Genomic DNA, 26,956 nt, shown 5'->3' with positions numbered 1-26,956 from the left:
ACAAAACATATTCTTTCGATGCAATAGATATAAAGGGAGACAGGGCTGGGAATAAAGGTGGGGGGGGGGGGAAGGGGAACGTGCCCTGGGCATAGTGGTGCTATGTGGAGAGGGGTGCTGAGAGCCAGTCAACGCTCTTCTCTCCTGCCGCCTGAATGATAGGAGTGATTGCTGTCACTGCTATCAAATAGACCAAAGCACACTAAATGGTTATGATCTTTGCTGGAAGGTGGATTCTGCTCTCTCCTTCCTCCAATAGAAGTGTGATATGGGTAGCAGAGCAGGTAGGGCACTGCCCAAGCTGACAAAACAGTCACTTCCTTCTCAGCACTGGCGCTTGACAGGGAGTGAGAGCAGACTGGGGGTGGTAAAAACATGCAGTTGATCCGCGTCTTTACCACCCCCAACCACTCCCCCTTAAATTTCTGCCTGTAACACATATGTGTGGCAGTTAAAGAGTGGGCTCTAACAGCTACACAACGCACATATGCATGACTGGATGGCCGATGTTTCTGTGCTGAGAGCACACTCATGCACGCTCCCAGCAAGAGACCAAGCTATAAAAGACAGCTCTTCTTCCCCCGTTAATGATCGGTAGCCGGCGACACCAACTCCCAATCGCTTAACCACTGTGACAGCCAATCACTTAACCACTGTGACAGCCAATCACCGTGGTCATGTGATGGGCCAATCTTTTGCATCCCCTGGCATTTGGAACTTTTTAAAGAGACACCTGGGTGGGAGGGAAAGTGTTAACCTGCAAAGGCAGCAGACAGAGTTATAAACATGTGGTGGGAAGAATGTATGCCTATTGTTGCATTTGACAGGCATCACTAGCTGCTAAACGCAACCCATTCAACTCAGTGAGGCAGTGCCACAGCTGCAAGCAATGCATTAGGTTTGCAAGCAGTGGTGTGGGCAATCACCTGTCAAATGCCCCCTGAAATGCAATCCACTGTGGATTGCTCTTCAGAGAGATAGTGCCAGTGTAAACTAGCCTTCAGAATCACACAGGACAGCAAAGGCAAATGCACCCCACAGAACCCCCACCCTCCCACCTACCCTTCTCCTTTCATATCACTGCCCAATCAGTCCCCCTGACACCACCTATACAGGGACATTTTCCTTCCAATTACACCACCAACCCAGGGCCACCTTCCTTCCAGTGATGTCATGAATGTAGAGGCATCTTTTCTTTTCAGTGACACCACTAATGCAGGGGCATTTTTTTTCTCACATTGACGTTGGGGCAATTATTTCTATATCACTATTAGCTCCAACCTCAATTAGACATTTTTCTCTCTGCTGCAGTCAAGTAATGCTTACAGGTCCTGTCCCCCCCAACCTATGAGTGCACTGCAACAAAACTGATTCTCCTTGTGCTGCGTCTCCCTCTCACAGTTCAACTGTGCATAGACTGCAAGAAGCTAATACCAAGTCAAATTTGACTACCTAAACTGCTTGCATTAAAAAAAAAAAAAAAAATTTATTTAATAATGTATTAATAAATACAGAATTGCATTCATTTATGTCATTTTATTCTGCCTAGAGTTCAGCATTAATGTTGTTACAGAACAATTCCAGATAACAGCTGAAACCAACAAATACACTGCGAATAGTATCCAGACTATCAATGTCACTTTATCTTGATCTGAGTTTTCTGTTATCCACTGCAGCCAAAGTTCACAGTAGACATGTGCGATTAGTTTTGTTCCGAATCAAAATTCGGAAAATATTATTTGTTATTCGGAAAAAAATACAGATGAAAATCGAATTTAAACTGTTTTCCAATGGAATTCAAATAGTTTTCAAATGGAATTCGAATTTTGGAAGGGGGCAAAATAGAATAGAAAATAAAGGAATAGAATAGAAAACAATAGAATAGAAAATAAAATAATAGAAAGAAATAGAAAATAAAAGGAATAAAATAGAAAATAGTTAAAAAAGAAAATATAGTAAAACAGAACAAAATAGAATAGAAAACAGAAGAACAGAAAAAATATAATAGAAAATGAAGGAATAGAATAAAGAAAGAATACAATAGAATACAATAGAAAGAATAAAACCTTTCTTTCGGAAATTTGAAAAGAATACATTAGAATTCAAATAGAATAGAAAAGAATAGACTAGAAAATTAAATATTAACACAGAAAAGAATAGACTAGAAAAAAACAATAGAATAGAAAGAATATAACCATTTCCCAAAATTTGAATAGCATAGAAATTTGAATCAATAAACCAAATTCCGAAAATGAATTAAAGAAATTAAACTAATTTAACTAAACAAATTTATGTAAATAACAAAACAAATTTCATCATTCTGCACATCTAGTTCACAGATCTCCTCGTGTATGCAGTGGAAGATTATTTTCTGACCTTCCCAACATTCTGCATGCTATATCACCTGTCAGATTCAAATTTACAAAGCAGGTTTGAATCTGATTGGTGGCATTCAGAAGCTTCTAATGCCCTGTACACACGGTCGGACATTCCGACCACAAAATCCGTCGGATTTTTTCCAAAAGGATTTTGGCCGAAACTTGTGTTGCATACACACGGTCGCACAAAGTTGTCGGAAAATCCAATCGTTTTGAACGAGGTGATGTCAAACACGTACATCGGGACTATAAACGGGCCAGTAGCCAATAGCTTTCATCTCTTAGTTTATTCTGAGCATGTGTGGCACTTTGTCCATTGGAATTGTCTACACGGATTTTGTTCCTGCTCTCAAACTTTGTGTGTCGGAAACTCCGATGGAAAAAATCAGATGGAGCACACACGGTCAGATTTTCTGACAACATGATCCATTTGCACATTTTCTGTTGGAAAATCTGACCGTGTGCACAGGGCATTAGAAATGACATCCATCTTTGTGTCGAGGTGTCTGCAGTCTGTATATCTGGGAATACATTTTCTGCTTTACAAACAGGTAATAAAAACGATTCCGAGATCACTAGATAGACAGCAAAAGGAAATGGCATAGACTGGAGCTTTACAGCAATGTCTGGATGAGTAATTGAAATTCTGAACAAGTAGGCTGTGCTACCTGCATTCATTTCAAGACATATTTGTTTGCACCGTCTCCTTATAAATCACCTTTTCATTTCTGCTTGGTTTGCCATTAAAGAATAAATCTGATTGGTTACTTTGATAAAGGGAGCTCATCATCCTACCTGGTAGAAGTAAAAAGGGCTCAGAATGTAGTTGAGCATTTCCTGGTGAAACACAGTGGTGATGCTCCCGGACATCGGAGGCACAATCCAAACCCAATCAGCTGGGCAACCTCCCCGCAGCTTGTATTCATTCTCCATGTGTTTGATGAAAGACTCTGCTGCAGAATGGTGATCCATTATAGTTACATTTTGTTTCTGAAAAACAAAAGTTATTTAAAATGCATTGTGGTCTGATTGAAGATTTTCTCGACATAACTTTTTTTATATAAGTGACATCAATATACCTGCAATTACTGCGATGAATTATATAGACACCTTTTCAAAAATGTCATAATTATAACAATAACATTACATCATTCACAAATCCATTTAACAGAGTTCAAGGTTCAGCGCCACTTAGCAAAGCCAGCAGCATGACACCAAATATCATTTTAGCTGTCTTTAAGGGTGGCATTCTAAACACCCCTTTAAGGGGACATTCTCCCAATTGGCCACCAATATAAGGGGCATTGTTCCTATTGAGCCCTGATGATTTGGTTTTAGTAAGGGTTCCTTGAGACATGAAAATTATTTTTGGGGTTCCTCTAGGGTCAAAAGGTTGAGAAAGCCTGGTCTAATGGCTTGTCTTTTCATATGTGTTCACATTATTATGCACGCTTTGCTATCCTTCTGTGGATAAACTAATTCTCAAAATTCCCAACAGAAGCACTGAATGCTTTGTCTGTACCAGTTCACTTTGCCCTGTTCCCTCTCCCAGCAGTGACTTGGAGACCTCTTTTGCTCTAAAGCTATTTTCCCTAATTATGTGTGGTAAGCATTTTTTATTTTTTTAAATAGATTAGTAAGGTGTAAGCACCTGGTGATCCAGGCAGTGCTTCCCTGTTCAACATGGCAACAGTATGCCTTCCAATCCTCAGTGTTCTGGGTTGCCACACTCTCTGTGCATGTTCCATTTTGAGATTTGTGAATCCCTACACTTTCTCTTCCCCTAGCCACCCCACGTGATATTTCTATACGTCATGTGGGGCTGCTCTAACATTGTGATTGACAATATATACTGGTTTCCGCTCACCCAACAAATGAAATTCAAAATACTAATAACTACTTACAAAGCCATCCACAACCCTGCCGCCATCTCCATCACTAGCCTAGTCTCAAAATACCAACCTAATTGTTCTCTCCGTTCTTCTCAAGACCTCCTGCTCTCCAGCTACCTCGTCACCTCCTTCCATGTTCACCTCCAGGACTTTTCTAGAGCCTCTCCAATCCTATGGAACTCCTTACCCCAATCTGTCTGATTATCTCCTACTCTATTAACTTTTAGACAATCCCTGAAAACCCTCCACTTCAGAGAAGCCTACCCTACCCACACCTAACAACTTTATTTTCATTTTCTCCATCTGATCATCCCCCACAGTTATTACCTTTTGTTTCACTTGACCCTCCCTTCTAGATTGTAAGCTCTAACTAGCAGGGCCCTCTGATCCCTCTGTATCGATTTGTAATGTAAGTGTACTGTCTGCCCCCATGTTGTAAAGCACTGCGCAAACTGTTGGCGCTATACAAATCCTGTATAGTATTGATAATAATTGACAGCCAAGCTCTCCTCAGCCAGTCAAATGCCTAAAAAAAAATAAAAAAATAGTCCAAATATAAATACCACTTGCTGCCCAAAATATAGCAAAATGACAGCGGCAAAGTGGTTTTGATATCCTGAGCAGATGCCATATGACGTTGCCAGGATAACAAGCCGCTGCGCACCCCTGGGGGGCGCGCATCACGGCGATCGTTGTTGTGGTGTGTCAGTCTGACCCACCGCAACTCCGATCTAGGTAAAGAGTCTCTGACAGAAACTCTTTACCACGTGATCAGCCATGTCCAATTACGGCTGATCACGATGTAAACAGGAAGAGCCGTTGATAGGCTTTTCCTCACTTGCATCTGTCAGACGCGATTAGAGGAGAGCCGATCGGCTGCTCCTCTGACAGGGGGGGTCTGTGCTGATTGAATATCTAATCCAGGGGTCTCAAACTGGCGGCCCTCCAGCTGTTGCAAAACTACAAGTCCCATCATGCCTCTGAGTGTGGGAGTCATGCTTAAAACTGAAAGCCTTGCAAAGCCTCATGGGACTTGTAGTTTTGCAACAGCTGGAGGGCCACCAGTTTGAGATCCCTGATCTAATCTGTGTGCAGCAGCCTGCCTACTCCCCAGCACCCCCTAACACTTACCAGAGGTCCCTCTCTGTCCATCGATGTCCACAACTGCCTCTGCCATCCGACATTCTTCCTCCTGGTTGGCTGAGACATTGGCTGCAACTGCTGTCAATTAAAGTCAGTTAGCCAACGTGGGGAGAGAGGGGGCAGGGCATTGGCTGCAACTGCTGTCAATTAAAGTCAGTTAGCCAATCAGGGGAGAGGGGGGTCAGGGCTCCGTGTCTGAATGGACACAAGGAGCTGTGACTCAGCTTGTCTGCCCCCATAGCAAGTTGCTTGCTGTGGGGGCACTGAACAGGAAGGAGGGGCCAGGAGCACAGAAGAGGGACCCAAGAAGAGGAGGATCGGGAATGCTTTGTGCAAATCCACTGCAACAGGGCAGGTTAGTGTAACATGTTTGTTATTTTTATAGGAAAAAAACAAGACTTTACAATCACTTTAAATAGAACCTACCTGGAAGCTGTAAAGGACAGCTACATTGATTTCAAGTACTGCTTGGTCTTTCCATAGGGATGCCAGCTTGTGAGTTTCTAAACCCATTCTTCTTCCAACTTCCTGAAAGAATAAAAGCACATGTTAATCTATTTAATTTCAAAAGAAGACTGCATAGTACTGATGATCTGGACAATGTAGTACCCTATGGCAATCAAGCAAAGCTCAGTTTACTAATGTACAAAAACATAATAATGTGATATGTTTGATTTCTAACGGTTACTTTGTGAAAGATGTCCTCCTACATAAAACAATGTACAATGTTGGTGAAACACCTGCCAATCCATGACCAGCCTAAAACAAGTTTCAGCTGGGGAATTCAACTAAATATGTCAACTAAGGCTATATAAATTTTATTTCTGAATTTAAATTGTACAAATTTGGTTTTGCCTTTTTTTGGATGAATAAAAAGAAGGAGAGATTTTTAGGGACTTTTAGGAAGCCATGATCTGGTAAGATTAAGTATTTCCATCCCTTGGGACTTTATATGAAATCATGGCCTGGTAAAGTCATGCATTTCCATCCCTATTTGGATCAAAAAAAGAGGAGCAAGGAAGTTGCTCCTCCATTTTTTTGGATGAAGTTTAATCTCAAAGTGTAACTAAAACCAAAAATGTTTTCTTTAATTTTGCATAGAGTGGAGAGGGATTAGAGCACTTGCCAGTTTTTATAGCCATCTGTGCCCCCATTGGGGAGTTTCACCCCCCCCCCCCCTATTTATCCTGGTTATGATTATCATCGAAAGGGAAAGTAAAAGAAAATTCCAAATCAAAACACTTAGCCCTTTTCACACACGGTCGGAGATTCCGACAACCAAATCCGTCGGAGTAATTCTAACGGATTAATTCCGGAAGAGGTCCGGAAGTGATGTTGCATACACACGGTCGGACTAAATTGTCGGAAAATCTGATTGTACATAATGTGATGACGTTATTTCGTTACGACGGGACTACGTTCAGGCTAGTAGCCAATAGCTTTGGTCTAGGAATTTGATCTGAGCATGCGTGGCACTTTGTCCATTGGAGTAGGCTACACATGATCGGAGTATGTCCGATAGGAGCATTTTGTCAGAAAATTTTACCGGCAAGTTGGAAAACTTGGTCCGTCGGATATTCCAACGGAAACAGTCCGATGCAGACCACACACAGTCGGAATATCCGACAAAACGGTCCGATAGGACACATTCCGTCGGAATCTCCGACCGTGTGTACAAGGGCTAACACAGCGGAAATATTCCAACGGGGACACACTTTCTGCTGATCCTGGCGACACACCAGTATTCCCTCACTTTGAAGGGGTTTCCTCCCACTTCCTATTTTGACTATGGGATAGAAAGTGAAGGAAAATCTCCCCAATAGGATACAGATGGCAAAAAAAGTTTTTCCTTTACTTACACTTTAAAGTTTATGTAAAGCCATCATTCTTTTAGTTTTGGATGGAATAGGGAATTTTTTTTTTTTTTTTTTTTTTTTTAGCTATCTGCATCCCATCAGGGAGATTTCCCATCACTTTCTGCTCCAGGGACACACCAGGAAGTAGGAGGAAATCTCTCCAATTCCCCCAGGACAGCTTTCACCAGAAAATATATGCCTTTTAGATTTCTACTTATCTCCTATTCCATTGACAACACTACAAGATTATAGATTTTCTATCATGTTAATTGCATAATTTTCTGTACTGGAGACCATGATCGCTCGGGTAAAAAGAGAGGGTGAATCTCTTCAGCCGAGATAGGGACTGCAATAAAAACTTGACCTGTCCACATTCTAAAACAATAAAAATGTTTGCTTTACATACTGTATATTTTAAAGTGTATTTCCCATTTTGCAGCCAATTTGGGATAACACCTACTTTTTTGTGAAACCTTCCGATTGACCAAGCATACTTGGCATATTTATAATATTGTATATATCTCTGGTCACATTTTAAAATAGTTTTTACTTGTTTAAAAATCCTAACAAGCTCTCAATGCTTTGTAATGTTTAGGAGGGGGCTATGGATTAATGTTTAACATAATTAACGGTGTCCTTAATGTGCTTGAAATTCTTCTTTATCAGATATAAACTAGATTGAACATTGTCTGTCCTAACCAGGATTTTTTTTCAGCAGGAACATGGGGGAAAGCAGTTCCGTCACCTCCAGCACTGAATGTATGTGATGGCAAGGGGTGCTGGGTTGTGCTACAGTGTCTATTGATGCTGGCTGCTGGGCGGGATCTATTGTTGCTGTAAGGGATCTATTTTTACAGGGGGGTGGTCTAAAGTTGCTGGGGGGTCACTTGTTGCTTTTAGGGATCTACTGTTAAGGGAGCAATCTATTGTAGCTAGCTGCTGGAGGGTCTATTGATGCTGTCTGCGGGGAGATCTGTTGTTGTTTCCTGAGGTGTGCTGTTGCTGGGGCGGGGGGGGGGGGGTTGTTGAGAGTGGTCCATTGTTGCTGTGGGTTCCATTGTTGCTGGGGGGTCTATTGTTGTTGGCTGCAGGGGATCTATTTTACTGCTTTTCTTGTTATCATTAACAAATGACTTAGTATCTTAGTATCACAAATGTTACTTAGTTCTGTATTCCCTAAAAGGGCAGTACTGGGAGGTGGGTAGGGGGTGGAACCAAGGAATGTGCTCAGTGGTAGGTAGTGGTGGAGACAAGGGTTACCTCCAAAAGGGAGAGTTCCTGCACCTATTCTCTCAGAAAAAAACCCCTGGTCCTAACAAAGGGTAAATAATTTAGAAATTGACCTCCTGCTTTGTATATTAATGAAGGATAGCACAGTAAATCCCCAGTCTGTGTGGAGACAGACACTGTGAGACTCTTTTGAAACGCTTGAAATCTGACATGATACATTCTCTTCAGAAACATGTAAAAGTATTTTTTACTTATTTATTTTATTTTTTAAAATACTAAATCCATTGTACTGCTTCCATTTTCACATAAGCTGATAGCTCTTTATTATGGTGATTGCTCATGTGCTTCTAGATATTTTGTCTTGCTAACACCTTGTTGACAGGACTTCTGTAATGCTTAATTGCTCATTAACATGGCCATCAACAAGTTTTTGTTATCATCTTAAAGTTGTAACTGGGGTTAAAAACTTTTTTCAGTATGAATACTGAATAAACTGTATGTGAAATAATGGTTAAAAAAGAAGCAGAAATTCAGAGGAAGCTGACCGTAACTCAAGAAACCCGCATAAGGTTTTCACAACATACAATAAATGGGTGGTCTGCATGTTAGTTCCTGTTAGACAGATTTCCCATACCACTAATCAGTCATCTCTGCTATAAAAATAAAAAAACCTGCTGCAACAATTTCAACACACAGTTACCAACAATCTACACATGCAAAACAGTAACCCTGTCTTACTACTCCCAGATCTGCTTTGACAATAAGGCATTTCAAAGTTCTGTGAACCCGTGCAATGTGCTACTGTGCACTATAGTACCTATATAAACCAATTAATTAGGTGAATTAAGATTTGATTGGGATTGGTTGATATTGACTATTTACTTAGTTGCTGTTGTGCACTGCATTTTGCACATTGACACTGCTGTTTACACTATCCAAAAGATAGGCATCCTGTAGACAAGCCTTCCTTTTAAATGCTGCAATTGCTATTCGAGGACAAGTGAATGTGTTTGAATGGCAAATACAGCTTTTGACAGGTAAAGCATCTGTTGCTCAAATTAGCCAATCAGATGTTAGCATTCACTTTCATTTACCCTGTGTAATAAAAAAGAAAAAATATAAAAGTAAGAATCTGATTGGATGCCATGGGAAGATCAAGTGATGGGGTTGATTCACAGGCAAATAGGCTGTTCACTTTGCAAGGGAAGCGGCACTTTGCAAGAGAATTGCCCCAGAGCTTAGTGAATGTGGTAAAGTTTCACTTTGCAAAGAACCGCCAATCACATGCAAGGGAAATAAGAAAAGATGTTTTTGCTTGCATGTGATTGGATGGAGTTAACAGCGCCTCACCTCATTTGAGAAGCTCTGGGATCGATTCCCCTTGCAAAGAACAACTTTGTTTGCTAAGTGAATGGCCTATTTAGCTTTAGTAAATAAACCACAGTGTGTTTTTCAGGGTATTCTGATAATGGAGGTTGAGTTTTCAAAAAAAATGAATACTGGCAATAAAGTTTTGCATAAAACCCAAAAGTTTCCTGATATCTCTGATAAAATATATCATAGCCAAAGGAGATTAAAAAAGAATGCATTATTTGCATTGCAATAAAATTTACCTCTAGCACATTGTAACGTTGGACATCACAATAATCTCGAACACCAATTTCTGTACCCATGTACCACCCATTAAAGGGGCAAGCTGGGAATTCAATGCCTCCAACTTCAAGCAGCATGTTGGAAACTGCAGGCAAGGTAAACCACCTCAAACTCAATTCTTTAAACCACTCGAACCTTTAAGAAACAATAAGCAATTATACAGTCTCGAGCATAATAATTTGAAGGTTAAGGTAACTTTATATGCATAAAACCTGACCTTAAGATCTATTGCATTCTGAAAAGCTTCCTAAATGGGTTTAACTGTATCATTACGTTCATATACATGTTCGAGGCTCACAGAGTTATAGAAAACAGCACAAACATGTAAATGCTTGACTTCTGACTTTAAGATTATATACCTACTATCCCCAAAGAGAAAGCCCTTTCCTACCAATAAGGCATTCTCCATGGGGAGAGAACTATATGTTCCAAAGTCAGGAAAGTCAGGCTTTTAATAAAAAAGTGAAATTGGAAACATAGGGACACCGACAAAGCTTTTTTGGCTTACATCAGTAACAAGAGTGCCTTGTAATATCTGTTCTTCAGCAGAATTTCTTTCAAATGTTTAAATTTTTTTATAGGTTTGCATTGATATCATATCATACCCATAGGTAAAATAGAATGCATAAAATCAATTAATATAATATCACTATTATATCTGAACACATGTACTTGATCTTAGAGTACCCACAGGTGGCAGCTCTCTCATTGAGAAGAACTGGTGGTGAGACATCTGCCCAAACTCCACTACTCTACTGCACTAACAGGACCTGCTGTGGCTTTTCTCAGTGACTAATCTTAGGCTTCAGCACATGTGTAACGGGGCTATTTCTATTTTACTATTGAGAAAATAGAAGAACAGTCACTGATCAGTTGCAGTGATATTCCCAGGGCTTTTTTTTCAGCGGGAACGCGGGGGAATGTAGTTCCGACACCTCCAGCACTGAATGTATGGAGTGGCAAGGGGTGTTGTGGTCGTGCTGAAGGTTCTATTGATGCTGGCTGCTGAGGGAATCTATTGTTGCTGGAGGGGATCTACTGTATTTTTGCAGGGGGGGCTATTGTTGCTGGAGAGGTCTATTGTTGCTGGTGGAGGATCGGTTGTTGCTGGGGGTGGGTGAGTCTTTGCTGGGAGGGATCTCATGGTATTATGGTCTATTGCTGCTAGTGGATCTATTGTTTCCGGGGGGTCCATTGTTGCTGACTACAGGGAATCTATTTTACTGTCTTTCTTGTTGCCATTAACAAATGTCATACAAATTACTTAGCACCACAAAATAATACTTGGTTCTGTATTCTCTAAATGAGGCTGTACTGGGAGGTAGGAAGGGGGTGCAACCAAGGCATGATGCTCGGAGTTGAGTAAGGGGTAAAGACAAGGGTGACTCAGAAGGGGGGAGGCCCTGTACCTATTCTCTGGGGGGAAAAAATCCCTGGATAGTCCAATAGGTTAGAATAACGTTTCAAACAATATGGTATTTGGAAGACTTTGTTTGGCTTAGGAGTTATCTTGGAAAGTTGTTCACTCACATTAATTGTGACCAACAGGTCGGACTTTTTGCTTTCTCATGTCAGAGCCTACAACAGAGGGGACAGCAGCAGCACAGCAGTGATTTCAAAATCTCATTCCAGACACCCTGAGACTATCAGTTAGGGACAGCAGTGACATAGATTTTACAATGCAGATATACAGCTATGAGGCTGTAGGCAGAGAAGTGCCTAGGCACCCTTACATACCAGGAAGTGCACTGCTATGAATTACATGAGTAATTCAAGCCAAGAGAGACACTTTTTCAGGGTACAACTTTGATACAAGTAACAGTTCTCTCCAACATAGCAAATCTTCACTTTCTGAGCTTGGGTCCATTTTAACCAAGCCGCCCCTACATGGGGGATTCAGGCACTAAGCACTTTTATTTTGAAGTGTTAGCCTAGCCAACAGCTCGCTGACCATTTTTAGGCAGGCACTCTCTCTGGTATCCCACAGAATACATTATCAGTGCCTTAGCAGACAACAAAAAATATCCATGTTAGGTTATAGAATTACAGAATAATACTGTATGTCAGAAATGAAAGTCGCAAGAGGCAATTTATTTCCAGCTGAAGATACCACCAAATAGCTTACCTAGGGTGCTCCATTATAACTTCATGTATAAGATCTTTTGGAATTTCAAATAATTCTGGGTCTTCACCGTTTGCCTGCAGCACCAAGGGAAGAATCTCAAAGCGTTCATATTTTGGTTTCCACCCAAGTTGTATACATAGCTGTAAATAAATGTTTACGTTGTATTAAAGAAATTCAACAGCATGATATTGTCCATTATGGATGAGCCTGATGTTCGTCTCGAATGTAAGTGATGGACACTGGTATACCCAATACAGGAAGTTCACTCCCTATATAACCCTTCCTCCTTCCAGGACTGCCTCAGTTTTTGTAGAAAAGCAATATATCTAAACCCCAAAAAGAGAGGCGGGACCTCTGTGTCCCATGATGTACTCCAAGAAAAGGATTTTACAGGTAATCTGTTATAAAAATCCTATTTTCTTTATCATAAATCATGAGGTACAGAGCCATAGTTATTAACTTAATGGGACTTCCCATAGCAATGCTATTTGAGGGGAGAGACAACCCGCAGGATACCCCCAGACTTGAGGACTTATACTGCTGCCTGCTGCACAATGTGCCCGAAGGCGATATCCTCATGCCTCCTTACATCCACCTGATAAAATTTGGTGAATGTATGTACTGAAGACCAAGTTGCAGCCTTACAGATCTGAGCCATGGAGGCCCGGTGAGGCACTGCCCAAGAAACACTAACTGACCTGGTAGAGTGAGCTTTGACTTGAAAAGGGGGAATCTTATTCCTTAAATCATAAGTCTGAATTATAGCTTGCCGAATCCACTTAGCTATTCATGGATTTTGACGCTGCCTGTCCTTTCTTTGGACCCTGTGGCAGAATAAATAAGACATCAGTCTTCCGAATCCAAACAGTTGTCTTTAAATAGACTTTGATTGCTCTCACAACATCAAGACAATGTAGTGACTTTTCTTCCCTGCAACATGGTTTTGGAAAAAACGATGGCAGGACAATATCTTGGTTCAGGTGAAAACCTGGGACCACTTTTGGCAAAAAGTCTGGACGAGGGCGTAACACCACTCTGTCCTCATGAATAATTAAGTATGACTCTTTACAAGAAAGAGCAGCCAATTCTGAAACCCTCCTTGCTGAGGATATAGCAACCAAGAAAAGCTTCCATGTCAGAAGGACTAAGGGAATAAGCTGTGGTTCAAATGGCTGTTTTTGTAACACCGACAAAGCTAGGTTCAAGTCCCAAGGGTTCAAAGGTGATTTAACTGACGGATTAATCCGCATCAACCCTTGCATAAAACCCCAGACTAAAGAATGTGTAGCAAGTGGTCTTTGAAATAAGACCTATAAAGCTGAGACTTGGCCCTTAATAGTACTCAAGGCCAACTTCATCTCTACCCCTAATTGTAGAAAGGCAAGAATTCTACCTATGATATACCTCGGAGGGTGCCAACCCTTGGATTCCCACCAGGAAACATATGCCCTCCAGACTCTATAATATATAGTTCTGGAAGCTGGCTTCCTTGCATTAATCAACGTAGAGATAACTGACCAAGATATCCCATGTTTCTCCAGAATGTGGGTTTCAATAGCCAAACCATTACATTTAGCGTTTGTAAGGTAGGATGGAATATTGACACCTGTGAGAGTAGGTCTGGACGTAGTGGAAGGGACCATGGATCTTCCACTGCCATCTTTACGATATGTGCATACCATGACCTTCTGGGCCATGCTGGTGCTACCAGAATTACCGGCTTTCTTTCCAGCTTGATCCTGCAAAAAAGTTGAGGCAGCAACTTCCCGGGGTGCCATGGCTAGCCTGAAGGGCAAGGCTACAAACTGAAAGTGCTGCTGTTCTACTTCGAACTGCAGAAACCTTTGGTGAGTGGGAAATATAAGGACATGCAGATATGCATCCCTGATGTCGATAGACACCAGAAGTTCTCCTTATAGATAGATGGAGTGAGCGCTAACTCCCACATTGTGTTGACCACCGATCTAATTGCTCACAAAAGAAGACTACATGTACAAGGTGACAAATGCAAATGTGACATATAAACAGATCATGGCCTAAAAAAAAGTCCATATAATTTTGAAAAAACTTTCTGTGGGGAATAAAAGAATGAACTCATATATGAAAAGCAGAATGCCCCGAGGGGTGGGGGAGGGGGAATACATGCTACAGTTGTACCTCCCTCCCTGAGTGGGGAAATGTTCTAGATGAGGATCCCCCCTGGCTTGCTGAGACCACACACGTGCTGTTTAGCTGGAATTTCTGAGCTGACTGAGAAGCAACGTACTAAAGTATGCATTTACTCCATCTAATGGAGACTTTAGGCATGATGACATTTTTATTTATGTAAGAAAAAAGCATAGGTGGACTTTTTACAGTTCCTAGGCTTCTTCCCTTACCTTTTCCTCGCTGCAAGATACTGCTGTAACAGACAGATCCAAACTTCACCAATCATGGCGGGCTGCGTTAGCAAACCTTCAAGGATCGGGTCCCTATTATAGGGGTTCCACTCCCTTGGACCTGTATAGCACCCCTCAGGAAAACTTTAGGTAATATAGCATGACCAAAAAAGTCCTGGGTCCTGGGGTCCAGCCCTACAAAGAGAGGCGTTACAGACAAAACCTTGTTCTTCTTATGAGAGGCCCGCGTACCAACCGCCTTAGTAGCACTTTGGATGGATCCGGTCTATGGAGGCTGTTTAAATCCAGCAGGGATCCCTCCAGCTTGGAGCTCTTCAGAGCACATCTTCACTCGTGGCCAACACCTTAGACACAGTCAAAAAAACTGAGGTTCTCCTGTAAGGAGGAGGGGTAATATAGGGAGTGAACTTTATGTATTGGGTATACCAGTGTCCATCAACTGAAGGTGCCTATATACCCATTAATTTAATAACTATGGCTCTGTGTCCTATGATGTACGATAAAGAAAACTGACATATGCACAGTATTTATGAATGATTGGATCCATAACCTCAACCTTATCAAACAGGATGTTTTTAATTTTAAAGGATAAGTTCACTTTTTACTAACCTGTTACTATGGCCCTCTATCCCCGTGACAGTGGGCAGAGGATTCTCTCCCTGTACCCACTGTCACATTTTAAAAACAGCATGGCTATGCAGCACTGTGCCACACAGCTATGTCATTCATTCACAGCAATCTGTGAATGAGAAAACTACAAGTTCCATTTTCCACCAAGGCAGGTGGAATGTCTCATTGAACTGTGAGGGCGCTAATGAGCCCCCTCATAGTTCATGCCCACTTCCACCAGCTTTCTAATAGAAAGCCTGTACAAAGGAACAGACAAGAAAGCTGTAGGGAGAGTGTGCAGGAGCCTGACATTGCACATGCAATGCACTGATCACGGGTTCAATGCTCTGCAGGCCGCTGAAAAAAATAAATAAATGCACAATTTTTTAACTGCAAAAATATATGCATTTATTATTTTTTAAAAGGTGAACTTAGCCTTTAAAGCTTAATTTCATGTAAATAGACATAGACACAATTTAAATACATATATAAAAGCTGTTTTGCCTGCCATATGATTTGTATTTCTGTCTATCCATTTCTGAGATTTAGACAGTCCTGCCGCACAGTGCAGCCAGGACTATGATCTGACTTTTCTCTGCTGCCTATAGCAACACAGTCTGGTCATGTCACCTTCCTGTGAATGGACAGCTAAAGAACAGCATACTGATGAACGCAATGATCTTTTTAAACAGATACTGCACATAACTGCACAAACAAATACTGCACATATAGGTATTTTTAAATATCTCTCTGGAGATTAGATTTAAGTGCTAACCTTTAGGTGTAACTTAATATATTTATACCCTATAACTTTAATAACTTGTAATATCTTATAACTTCTAACAACCAACAAGAATCCAACTAGCACTCGTATGTCTTCAGCATAAGAACTGTTTAGTGAATAAGGTGACATGGTAAATTATTATGGTCAATTTAATAGCACCTACATCAGACGATAAAAAACTTAAGCTGGCAATTGACGAATCAAAATTTGGCCAGTCAGCTGAATTTCAATCAATATATTATTGTATTATTACAACAAATTATGTTGTGTTAAAGGTTAAAGTACGGTTAATTGCTAATTTAACATCCTCAGTAAAGCTGTATTTAGACAAGGACATACTGCTGAACACCGTTTCAGAGGTGCTGGCTGGAAATTGTGCAGATATCAATAAGATTTTAATTTCTGTCTCTATGTGCCTGTGCATTGGGTGTATCCTAGAGTGGGGGATAAAGAGCACCCTGGGAGTTTGTTGAAGTTGAAATAACACTTTTTAAAGCCCAGACAGCCTTTGGCTAGCGGATAAGCACAGAATGCAGCAGTTGCGCTCCTCTAAGGATAAAATCTCCCAGGAAACGGCTGCAGCCGCTGCAGCAAAACTAGAGCACTATGCACATACTTCCTCATAGTCACCCTCAAAGAAGAAGTCACAGCTTAAATTGCATCAGGGGGGTACATCGGACAGAAAAAGTCAAGGCTAGAGCCAGTCTCAACCCAGCGGGCGCAGACAACAAAAACAAAGTAACAAAAACTTGGGACTGCCTGAACAAAATGTAAATACAGAAATAACAGATAGTACAGTTGGGCCTAGCATACCCTCAGAGAAAGAGCCAGCCTTAGCAGATGTACTTATGGCAGTGAGAGTAATGAATCACTTAAAGATCTTTGTGAATAAATGAAGGGAGTTAAAGAGGATTTAATCATGGTTAGACATGACTTACAAAATACAGCAGAAAGAACTACAGCTCTGGAAGGAATGGTCAGCCAGCTGGAAGATGAGGTGTCACCATTAATAAAGGAGATGAAAAGTATGAAGGGACAGATACTCAGACAAGCATCCAAATTGGAGGAAATGGAAAATAGGAGCCGAAGGGACAATGTACGGGTGGTGGGACTGCCTGAAAAGAGTGAGGGTCCTAACCCTATAGAGTTCCTAGAAAAGGGGTTGGTTGAGCTTTTTGGGAAAGAGTTGTTTTCAACAATGTTTTGTTTAGAAAGAGCGCACAGGGTGCCTTTTAGCCCCCCCCCCCCCCCCCAGCAGGAGGATACCCCAGGACTATATTGATGTAGTTCCTTAATTATAAGGACAAAGTGATACTGCTACGGAAAACTAGAGAAGCGGGAAATATCCTCTTTAATGGCATTAAAATATCCTTTTACTCAGACTTCTCCCTGGATCTTCAGAGATGTAGAGCGGAGTTTATTCAGGCCAAGCGTACTTTACAAAAATGTAAGTTGCCTTATGCCCTTCTTTATCCAACAAGGCTATGTGTGACTGCACTGGGAGGAACCCAGATTTTGTAATCCCCAGCTGGGGTTGAGAAGTGGTTGGAGGAAAATAAGGAGACATTTTAGACTCTCTGGATGAGGGGAGGGAGAGGGGAAAGAAAATGTATAGGATGTATAGGTTATATTGTTTGAAATACGGGAGGAGGGGGGGTGGTTTCACACAGCGGGCGTTTGGGAAGTGATGGATGGGATAGAATATGGGAGTAAGAATGTGGAACAAGTTGTGAGGGAAAAGGTCACTGTAAGCCCCCTGGGGGGATACCTAGTAAGGTGGGGGGGGAGAGGGGGGAGGGAATACTAGTACGTTCAAGATTTAATATTGGGGAAGAGTGGATTAAATGAAGGTGCTATTGAAAATAACACTGGGTGGAAGCAAGAAATTACACAAAGTAAGAAATATAGGAAAAAGGGATTTGTAAATCACATGAAATTGAAAAACTTCAAGGGAAACACAATTTATAATGAAGTGTGTCAGTGTGAAACTCAAGGAGGAATTAACCTCCCTGGCGGTACGATTATTTCGGATTTTAGGTGCTAAAAGCGGTACCATTATTTTGCATGAAAATTTGGCGTTTTATATTGTAGTCCTGCAATTCTTAGGAATAACTCACTTAAATCTGTCCAAACCAGAGTCTAGCAGACATCCCGGGTATGATGAAGTTTGAAAAATTAAATCATAAATTATAATATAATAAATAATTATAAATAATTGTACCAAATAATAATATAACAATAATAAAAATTATTCAATAATGTAATCAAATCAAAAACACTGAAATTTGCTCAGTTGCAGAATTGTCACTGTCATTACTTTTCAGTATTTGATGACGGATCTCCCCACAAATCGCTATCCCTCAATCAATCAATCCTGCGAGTGATTCCAATTTATTATCGCTGTTTTCTAGCTGGTCTAAAATCATTTTTGATGTACAGTGACAGTTTTGGTTGCTATGGACAATCTCCAGTTTCCAGGCATAAAGAACAGTTTTTATTATATAAAACTGCATGCAGGACACTGGGCAGACCACTAGGGACAACGGGGATGTGAAATATTTACATACAGCAATGTAATCTGTAAGATTACATTATACTGTATGTTTACTGTTTGTTTCACTTTTTGAATTTGGCGCCGATCTCCGTCCCCGTGCGTCGCAACGCTCGCAGGGCACGGAGATCGGCAATGTAATGCATCGAGCGAGACACGGCTCGCTCGTACAGCGGGGATACAACGCTGGATCCGAGGGAGAAGGTAAGTAAACCTCCTCCTGGATCCAGCGATGCAGTCCCGAGTCTGACTCGGGGATACCGCTTTTGGTATAAAAAATACACCCCGAGTCAGACTCGGGAATACCGTCAGGGGGGTTAAGCACTAACCCAGCCTTAAATAGTCACTTTCCAATCTGTGTGTATACGCTTTTTGATATTAGATGCAAATTAAAACAATAAAGATAGGCTCATGGAATATAAGGGGGTTGGGTACAGTGGCTAAAAAAGCGGTAGTGTTTTCTATGTTGGAGAAGTATGGAGTGGAACTGGTCTGCCTGCAGGACACCCACCTAACAAAAGGACACAGTCCAACAAGTTCAGAAAAAAAATATCAATGTCAATATCATTCAGTTTACTCTTCCTATAGCAGGGGGGTAAGTGTCATGGTGAGAACTGGGGTGAATTTTTCCTGCAGGCAGTCCAGTATAGATGAGCTAGGCCGCTATGTTTTTCTACATTGTTTAATTGATAATAGAGCGTTTGTAGTGGCAAATGTTTATATACCTCCGCCATTTAAAATAGATGTTATGCTTAGATTAAATGAATTCTTTCTGGATAAGCAAGGTATACCAACTATAGTAGTGGGAGACTTTAATGAGGTCCTGGACATTAAGTTGGACAGATTCCCCACTCGGAATATAGCAGACTCTATGGAGAAGGGACGGTTGAGTCATTTTCTGGAGGAGGTGGGATTAATGGATCTTTGGAGGGAGTGGAATCCAGGCATTCAGCAATATTCTTGCTATTCAGCCTTGCATTCCACGCTTTCCAGGATAGATATGGCCCTGGGAAATGATAGAGTTTTACAGATTATGGAAAAAATAATATACTGGCCAAGAGGGATATCAGACCATTCTCCAATAGGGATAACATTGAAACTGGGGGGGAGAAAAAACTCAGAAGGAGTGGAAAATAAACCCACATTGGTTTGAAATAATGAAAAAAACAGATGGGACCCTTCCCAAAATGAGAGAATTCATAGAAATCAATGCAGGTACAGCATCGGCAGGGATATTATGGGACACTCTAAAAGCTTTCCTTAGGGGTGTTCTAATACAGCAGGTGGCTAAATATAATAAAGACGCAATGGCCAGGGAGGAAAAAAACTAAGAGGGAGGTAGTTGCGGCTGAGAATAATTATATAATAGATCCAACACCGGGGGAGGGAGACAACAGGGCTAGATAAACAACAAGAATATAAGTTGGAAATTATGCAGAGGGTGGAGACTGAGCATCTCCTATAGCGACAGTCCTCTTTTAGAGAGGACAAAACCATAGGAAAGATGTTGGCGCAATTGGTAAAGTCCAATTCCCCACCATTTACTATCCCCGCTATCCAGTCCACAGGAGGGGAGATAATATCAAACCCCCAAAAAATAGTGCAAATGGAATATTATAAAAGTCTATATACTACTCAAAAAAAGGAGGGGTGGGCATAATGGAGGATTTTTTGGGGAACTTGGAAATACCAGTAATTACACAAAAGGAAAGAAATGAATTAGAAACATCAATAACACTCACAAAACTTCAACAGGCAGTAGCTAGTATGGCAAACCAAAAATGCTCTGGACTGGATGGACTTCCAATCGAAACATATAAATATTAGGGAGATATATTGATTCCAGAATTATTAAAAACCTTAGAAGGAGCTATTGAGGTGGGACATTTGCCACCTCAATACTCCAGTGCCCTGCAGTTTTATGTTATATATACTGTTCTTTCTGCCTGGAAACTTGAGATTGTCCACAGGAACCAAAAAGTGTCCCTTTACGTCAAAAGTGGTTTTAGACCAGCTAGAAAACAGCGATAGCAAATTAGAACAATTGCAGGATTGGGCGATAGTGAATCGTGGGAAAAGTAATTTATTATTATTATTTTGTTTTTATAATTATTTATAGTTATTTATTATATTATAATTTATGATTTTGTGTTTCAAACTTTATCATACCCGGGATGTCTGTTTGGACAGATTTAAGTGTTATTTCTTAGAATTACAGGCCTACAATATAAAACGCCAAATTTCTATGGGAAACAATTGTACTGCTTTGTGTCACGAAAATCTGACTTAATCATACCGCCAGGGTGGCTACAGCATAGCCCACTCTGCTCTACCAAGTAATAAGATTTCTCCCAGTCCTGAAAGCAGTTGCATACACCGTCTCTGGTGTTATTACTTGTAAATGTTAATAGCCAGTTATATTTTGTGCATCCAGTGTTTTTTTAAACAATCAACTGAACTTGTGAGTTTAGTGTCAAAATTTAAATTAATAACGATATATTAAAAGGTGGCATTTTAAAAACATTGTTTGTGTGTATGATCACAGCATATTGTTTTTACATTGACGCAATGTTGACACTTTATAAATCGCATACCTCTGTGAACTCCACACTGGCTTGATCCCCAATGATTATCCCATCTGGCATTTCAAACCCTGCATAACGGATTAGCTGGCTGTTCCAGACTCTAAAGTCATGTTTCCCATCACTCCTCTGAGGAAATATAGTAATTGCCGACCTAAAAAAAAGAACAACACGAGTTTCTATTGATCTATACATAGAAAAAATATATACCCAAATTACAGTAAAAATAGTTTTGGTGTCCTTAGGGTTCAATCAAACCAAAAAAAATAAAAAATCTACAATATTTCTGTAATGAAGAGTTTTGCATGCACATGGTGTGTGTACAGGTTGCATAGGCATCACAAATACAAACAAAGCTTTTCAATCAAGCCTACTAAGATGTTATTATAATTTAGAAGCATACAATACAATGAATAATATTATGCCATCAAGCATTATTAGTGGTTTGCAAAATTAGGAGTCCTAAAAGTGATTGTAAAGTTTTTTTTTTTTTTTTTTCTTTTATTCTTTATTTAAATAAGGCATACGGTGATACGGCCCACGGATCACCTAGTACGTGATCCATGGGCCAGGGTAGAGAGTGCCTCCGCCTCCCCCTCCTCCCTGGCTGTGCTGTGATTGGCTGCAGCACCAACCAATCAGAAGCTGCCGGCCGCTGATTAGTTGTAAAAGACAGCACATTGCTTTGTAAAAAAACAGCACATTGCTTTGTAAAAACAGCACACTGCACACACAGTAACACATGTTGGCCACACATTTAACCCCTTGATTGCCCTAGATGCCAAACCCCTTTTCTGCCAGTGTCAGTACAGTGATGGTGCATACTTTTAGCACTGATCACTGTTACTGTCACCTGTTCCCAAAAAAGTGTCAAAAGTGTCAGTTAGGTGTTCGATTTGTCCATCGCAATATCGCAGTCCCACTATAAGTCACTGATTGCCGCCATTACCAGTAAAAAATAAATAAAAAATTCATAAATATAGCCCATAGTTTGCAGACGCTAAACCTTTTGCGCAAACCAATCATTATACACTTATTAGAATTTTTTTTACCAAAAATATGTAGCAGAATACAATTTGGCCCAAATTCATGAAGAAATTTTATGTTTTTACATTTTTTATTGGATATGTATTATGGCAGAAAGTAAAAAATACAGTTTTTTTTATTTTTTTTAAATTGTTGGTCTTTTTTTGTTTATGGCGCAAAAAATAAGAACCGCAGAGGTGATCAAATACCACCAAAAGAAATCTCTATTTGTGGGGAAAAAAAGGACATACATTTTATTTTGGTTGCGCAATTGTCAGTTAAAGTAATGCAGTTCCATATTGCAAAAAAATGGCCTGGTCCTGAGGGGAGCTGAAGTGGTCAAGGAAAAAAAGAAATAAATAAATGCACATATTTTGCAGGAAAAAAAAAAAGTGCATTTATTTATTTATTTATTCCCACAGGAGCCTGCAAAGTATTGAACCTGTGATCAATGGATCAGTGGATTACAGGTGCAGTACCAGGCTCCTGTAGACATTTCCATGTAGACGTTTCCCAGTGCGACTTAATCATTGGGGTTCAACAATGTCACTTCAAGATTATCTATTCACTTTGAAGTACAATTACTTGGATTTTTGAATTAATCATTCACTGACTTGAGTTTGGATTTGTTCCGAATGTTATGGACATTATTGATCACTTTTTTCACGGGGTGATTATTTAGATTTGTTCACATAATTGTGAATATTAGTGCTACTATTTTATTCACTTGAAATCACACATTTATTATATATTTTTTAATTAGCTGCTTGGATTATTTTACACATACTGTTTTTAGGATTGTTTGTGTGCAGTGGTGGTGTGAGAAGGGAAAGGGGCACGTTTGTTTATTTCTTTCACTATACCATTTTTTAATGAATATGTTTGGTCAGGTCTATGTACAGCACAATATATGCCAATGTTTCTCAACTCTAATCCTCAAGGTGCCCCAACAGGTCATTTGTTCAGGATTTCCCTCAGATGAAACGGGTGTGGTAATTACTAAGGCAATGAAACTGTTAAAATCACCTGTGCAAAATAATGGAGAGCCCGAAAACATGACCTGTTGGGGCACCTTGAGGACTGGAGCTGAGAAACACTGGTATATAGAATGCAGGAGTCAGTAAGTAACAAACAAAACAACACAGAGTGCAGCAGTCAGGATGAGTGCTACATTCACATCAAAGTCCTCCCTTATATCAAAGTCCTCCTTACATCCATGTCCCCAGAATGCCACCTAAATAAGAGCCCTCTTACATCCTTCAGGGTGCTTTCTTAATGCCTCCAGAGTGCCTCCTTACATATTCCCGAGTACCTCCAGATTGCCCTCTTATATCCTCCAGAGTGCCACCTCACATCCTCTGGAGTGCCCTCTTAGTAGTATTAAAAAAAATATAAGAAGGCACTCTGGAAAATGTAAGGAGACACTCTAGGGGATGTAAGGGGGCACTTTGAAGGTACTAAGGGGACACTGTGGAGGTACTGAGGGGGCACTCTGTAGGATGTAAGGGGCACTCTGGAGGTACTCCGGAGGAAGTATCTCCAGAGGGTCCCCTTATATCCACTAAAATGCCCCCTTCTATCCTCCAGATGCCCCCTCGGTACCTCCAGAGTGCACCCTTACATCCTTCAGAGCGCTCCCTTAGTGCCTTCAGAGTGCATCCTTGTGAGTACCCCCTTAGATCCCCTTATATCCTCCTCCAGTGTGCCCCCTTACACACACATCTTTCTGGCCACTGGCAGCTCGCTGCGACTAACGTGTGGCTGGCCAAAAAAAAAACACTTTAAAAAAATCCTTGCTGACAAATCTGAATTGCGCATGCACAGTTCCGGAGCAAGGTGAATAGTGAACTGCTGAGATTGGCCTTAACTCAAGTGACAGGGCATGTGAATATAAGCCACAACCGCTGCCCAATCTGAGGCTGGCTCCTGAAATTTAAAGGAGCCGTTCAGAATCACAGACAAAGGTTTTTTTTATGGGCACTTTTCTCCTATCTACAGGAGAAAAGTGCCTGTTTTTTTACAAACTGTCAGTAAATTTACATTTGGTTGGCAAAAAGTACAGCTACAATAAAATATGAAAAAAACTTAAAGGAATGGACTAGCTTCATTCTGCATTTAAAGGAAATTAAATTGTCTGTGAATAAAGTATATGTAACTTAGTCCCACTTGAAATGATAGGCCTAGCCCAGCTAAGTAATGCACTGCCATAGAGATATACTTAGTGACCGGTTCATACTCCCAGTTGAGTGACGGCTCAATCTTCAGATACCATATAGATGTGAAATAAGTAAGTAGCCATGTAAAAGTATCTACCGTATATACTCGAGTATAGGCCGACCCGAATATAAGCCGAGGCCCCCAATTTACCCCCAAAAAAACTGGCAAACTTATTGACTCGTGTATAAGCCGAGGGTGAGACATGCCTGTCCATCCCTGTGTGTGTGTCCGTCCATCCCTGTGTGTCCGTCCATCCCTGTGTGTCCGTCCATCCCTGTGTGTCCGTCCATCCATCCCTGTGTGTGTGTGTCTCCATCCATCCATCCATCCCTGTGTGTGTGTGTGTGTGTGTGTGTGTGTGTGTGTGTGTGTGTGTGTGTGTGTCCAGCCTACCTGTGTCCTGAGCCTTTGTCCCGAGCCTCCGTCCCGTGCCGAGCCTCCTTGCCTCCGTGCCTCGCCGCCGTGCCTCGCCGCCATGCCTTGCCTCCGGTCCCGTCCCGTCCCGTCCCGTGCCGTGCCGTCCTGTGCCTTGCCTCCGTCCCGTGCCCTCTTCGTTCGTCGGCGGCCATTGTAAAATTCAAAAGCTGCGCCGCCGCCTTCGCCTGTGATAGGCGGAACACTGAATTTCCCAGCAGCCTGTGTTCCGCCTATCACAGACGTCGTATCATCCTCGTCCGTAGTACGAGGATGATACGAAGTCCGTGATAGGCGGAACACAGGCTGCTGGGAAATTCAGTGTTCCGCCTATCACAGGCGAAGGGGGAGCCGGAGGCGCGGCTTTTGAATCAGAATGGCCGCTGTCTGTCTGCTCGACACGCTGATCGAGCGGGCAGACAGCGATGACTCGAGTATAAGCCGAGGGGGGCACTTTCAGCCTCAAAAAAGAGGCTGAAAATCTCGGCTTATACTCGAGTATATACGGTATTTTAACAAGCAGTCTATATATGTAATATGTGATAGAGAATTCTCAAAGCACTGTGGGTTAGCTAACTAGATAGCATACCACAAGTAGCTCCCTTTCAGATACAGCCATCTCGCTTTGAAACATACTGAGCCAACTGATAAAAAATTTGTCCTTTCTCAATTCTGCATGTAAATTTCACTTTATTCTGTAAACTTTCAATCTCTCTGTAACCTATAGACTTTTTTCCTTAGCTCATACAGTGAAAGGGTGCGGATAATCCAGTGAGAGTCAGTGGCTGTTGTTGACCTTCGATTCAAAGACCACCTGGAGTAGCTGCAGGACTCTCAAGGCCTTTCACTGGCCTCCATGGGACTGGCAGAGACACTATTGTGGACCCAAAGCCCAACTACAGTGATGAGAGGCCTCTTAGCCACTGGCTTTCCTTTTCTGTCTGTTGTTTGCCTGTTTAGTAGGCTAGTGCTGCCCCTTTTGCATTAATCTGAATGATTTCTTTCAGAAGCAATCTAGGGATTACAACACACACAGTTAGGCCGCGTACACACGCGCGGACTGTTCGCCCAACTTTGTCCGTCCAACAGTTTCAGCAAACAGTCCGCTCAAAATTAGCATGGACGGACATGCCCACACACGACGAACGAACAGTTTGCTGAAACCGTGCGCGATGACGTGAACAGCACGTACGACGGGACGAAAAATACGACGTCCTATACACTGCATTATAGCTTTCGGCGTGAAAATCCTTTCTGAGCATGCGCGCAACTTTGTTTGACGAACAAGCCTACACACGAGCGGGCTGTTCGCTGAAACAAGGTTTCAGCGGACAGTTTTTCGGAAATTCCGAAAAACCTTGTCCGTCCAACTGTCCGCTGAAACTGTCCGCTGAAAGCCCACACACGAGCGGACTGTCCGCCCAAACACTGTTCAGCGGACAAAGTTGGGCGAACAGTCCGCCCGTGTGTACGCGGCCTTAGAGTGGACCCCACCCTAAAGATTGGGGGGGCCCCCAATGCTGGTGGGACTGAGTTTATTATGACTGGACAGCATGGTAGCTAGAGACGTTGGTAACCATTAGTTAGGCCTTGCAGTCATTTTTTATTGTCCATATTGTAGTTGTGTACATTTAAAGCCTCTCTGCATACACCTATTATTTCTCATATACATATGCTGATTTTGTGTTTACTGTCCCTGTTTTGGATTGTGTTCCTGCTGTGATTGTTTTAAGCAATTGCCTTCCTTTCAGGGCATTGATCACATTTAATAAAGCTCATCGCAAACCTGCAAGGCTTGTTGGTGAGTCTTGGGTAGTGTTGAGCAGATCATTGTTGAAGTAGTACAGCAAAAGCATAATGAACACAGCAGCTCCATAACCTAGCACATTACTCTTTGTCTTATTAAATAGAGACTCGGGTCTGGCCCCTCCAGGAAAGTGAATTTACCTTATATTTCCACCATTGGTGGCATACTTTATGTGACGGCAAATGAGTTCAAACATTTCTTTAGCCGTTTTGCAAGTTCGGGCATCAAATACCTTGAAGGAAAAAAAATGGAATATGGTAATTAAATAAGTAAGGTTGAAAAAAGTTAAT

General features: G+C 41.4%; 1 protein-coding gene across 1 annotated transcript in view; it reads right to left on the bottom strand.

Moving 5' to 3' along the window:
• The window catches only part of NOS2 (nitric oxide synthase 2), a 106,927-nt gene that overhangs the window by 43,108 nt on the left and 36,863 nt on the right, over positions 1 to 26,956 (bottom strand). The window contains exons 7-12 of the mRNA XM_077480514.1: positions 26,807 to 26,898; positions 21,215 to 21,356; positions 12,278 to 12,417; positions 10,113 to 10,287; positions 5,840 to 5,941; positions 3,174 to 3,368 (exon numbers count right to left, since the gene is read on the bottom strand). Coding sequence (XP_077336640.1) covers positions 3,174 to 3,368; positions 5,840 to 5,941; positions 10,113 to 10,287; positions 12,278 to 12,417; positions 21,215 to 21,356; positions 26,807 to 26,898 — 846 coding nt within the window. The remainder of the gene's footprint in view (positions 1 to 3,173; positions 3,369 to 5,839; positions 5,942 to 10,112; positions 10,288 to 12,277; positions 12,418 to 21,214; positions 21,357 to 26,806; positions 26,899 to 26,956) is intronic.

The sequence above is a fragment of the Lithobates pipiens genome, unplaced genomic scaffold (genome assembly GCF_037356315.1).
Source record: "Lithobates pipiens isolate NorthernLeopardFrog02 unplaced genomic scaffold, aLitPip1_a1.2 Scaffold_16, whole genome shotgun sequence".
NCBI lineage: Eukaryota > Metazoa > Chordata > Amphibia > Anura > Ranidae > Lithobates > Lithobates pipiens.
The sequence above is the reverse complement of the archived record's forward strand: the minus strand, read 5'-3'. Positions and strand labels throughout refer to the sequence as shown.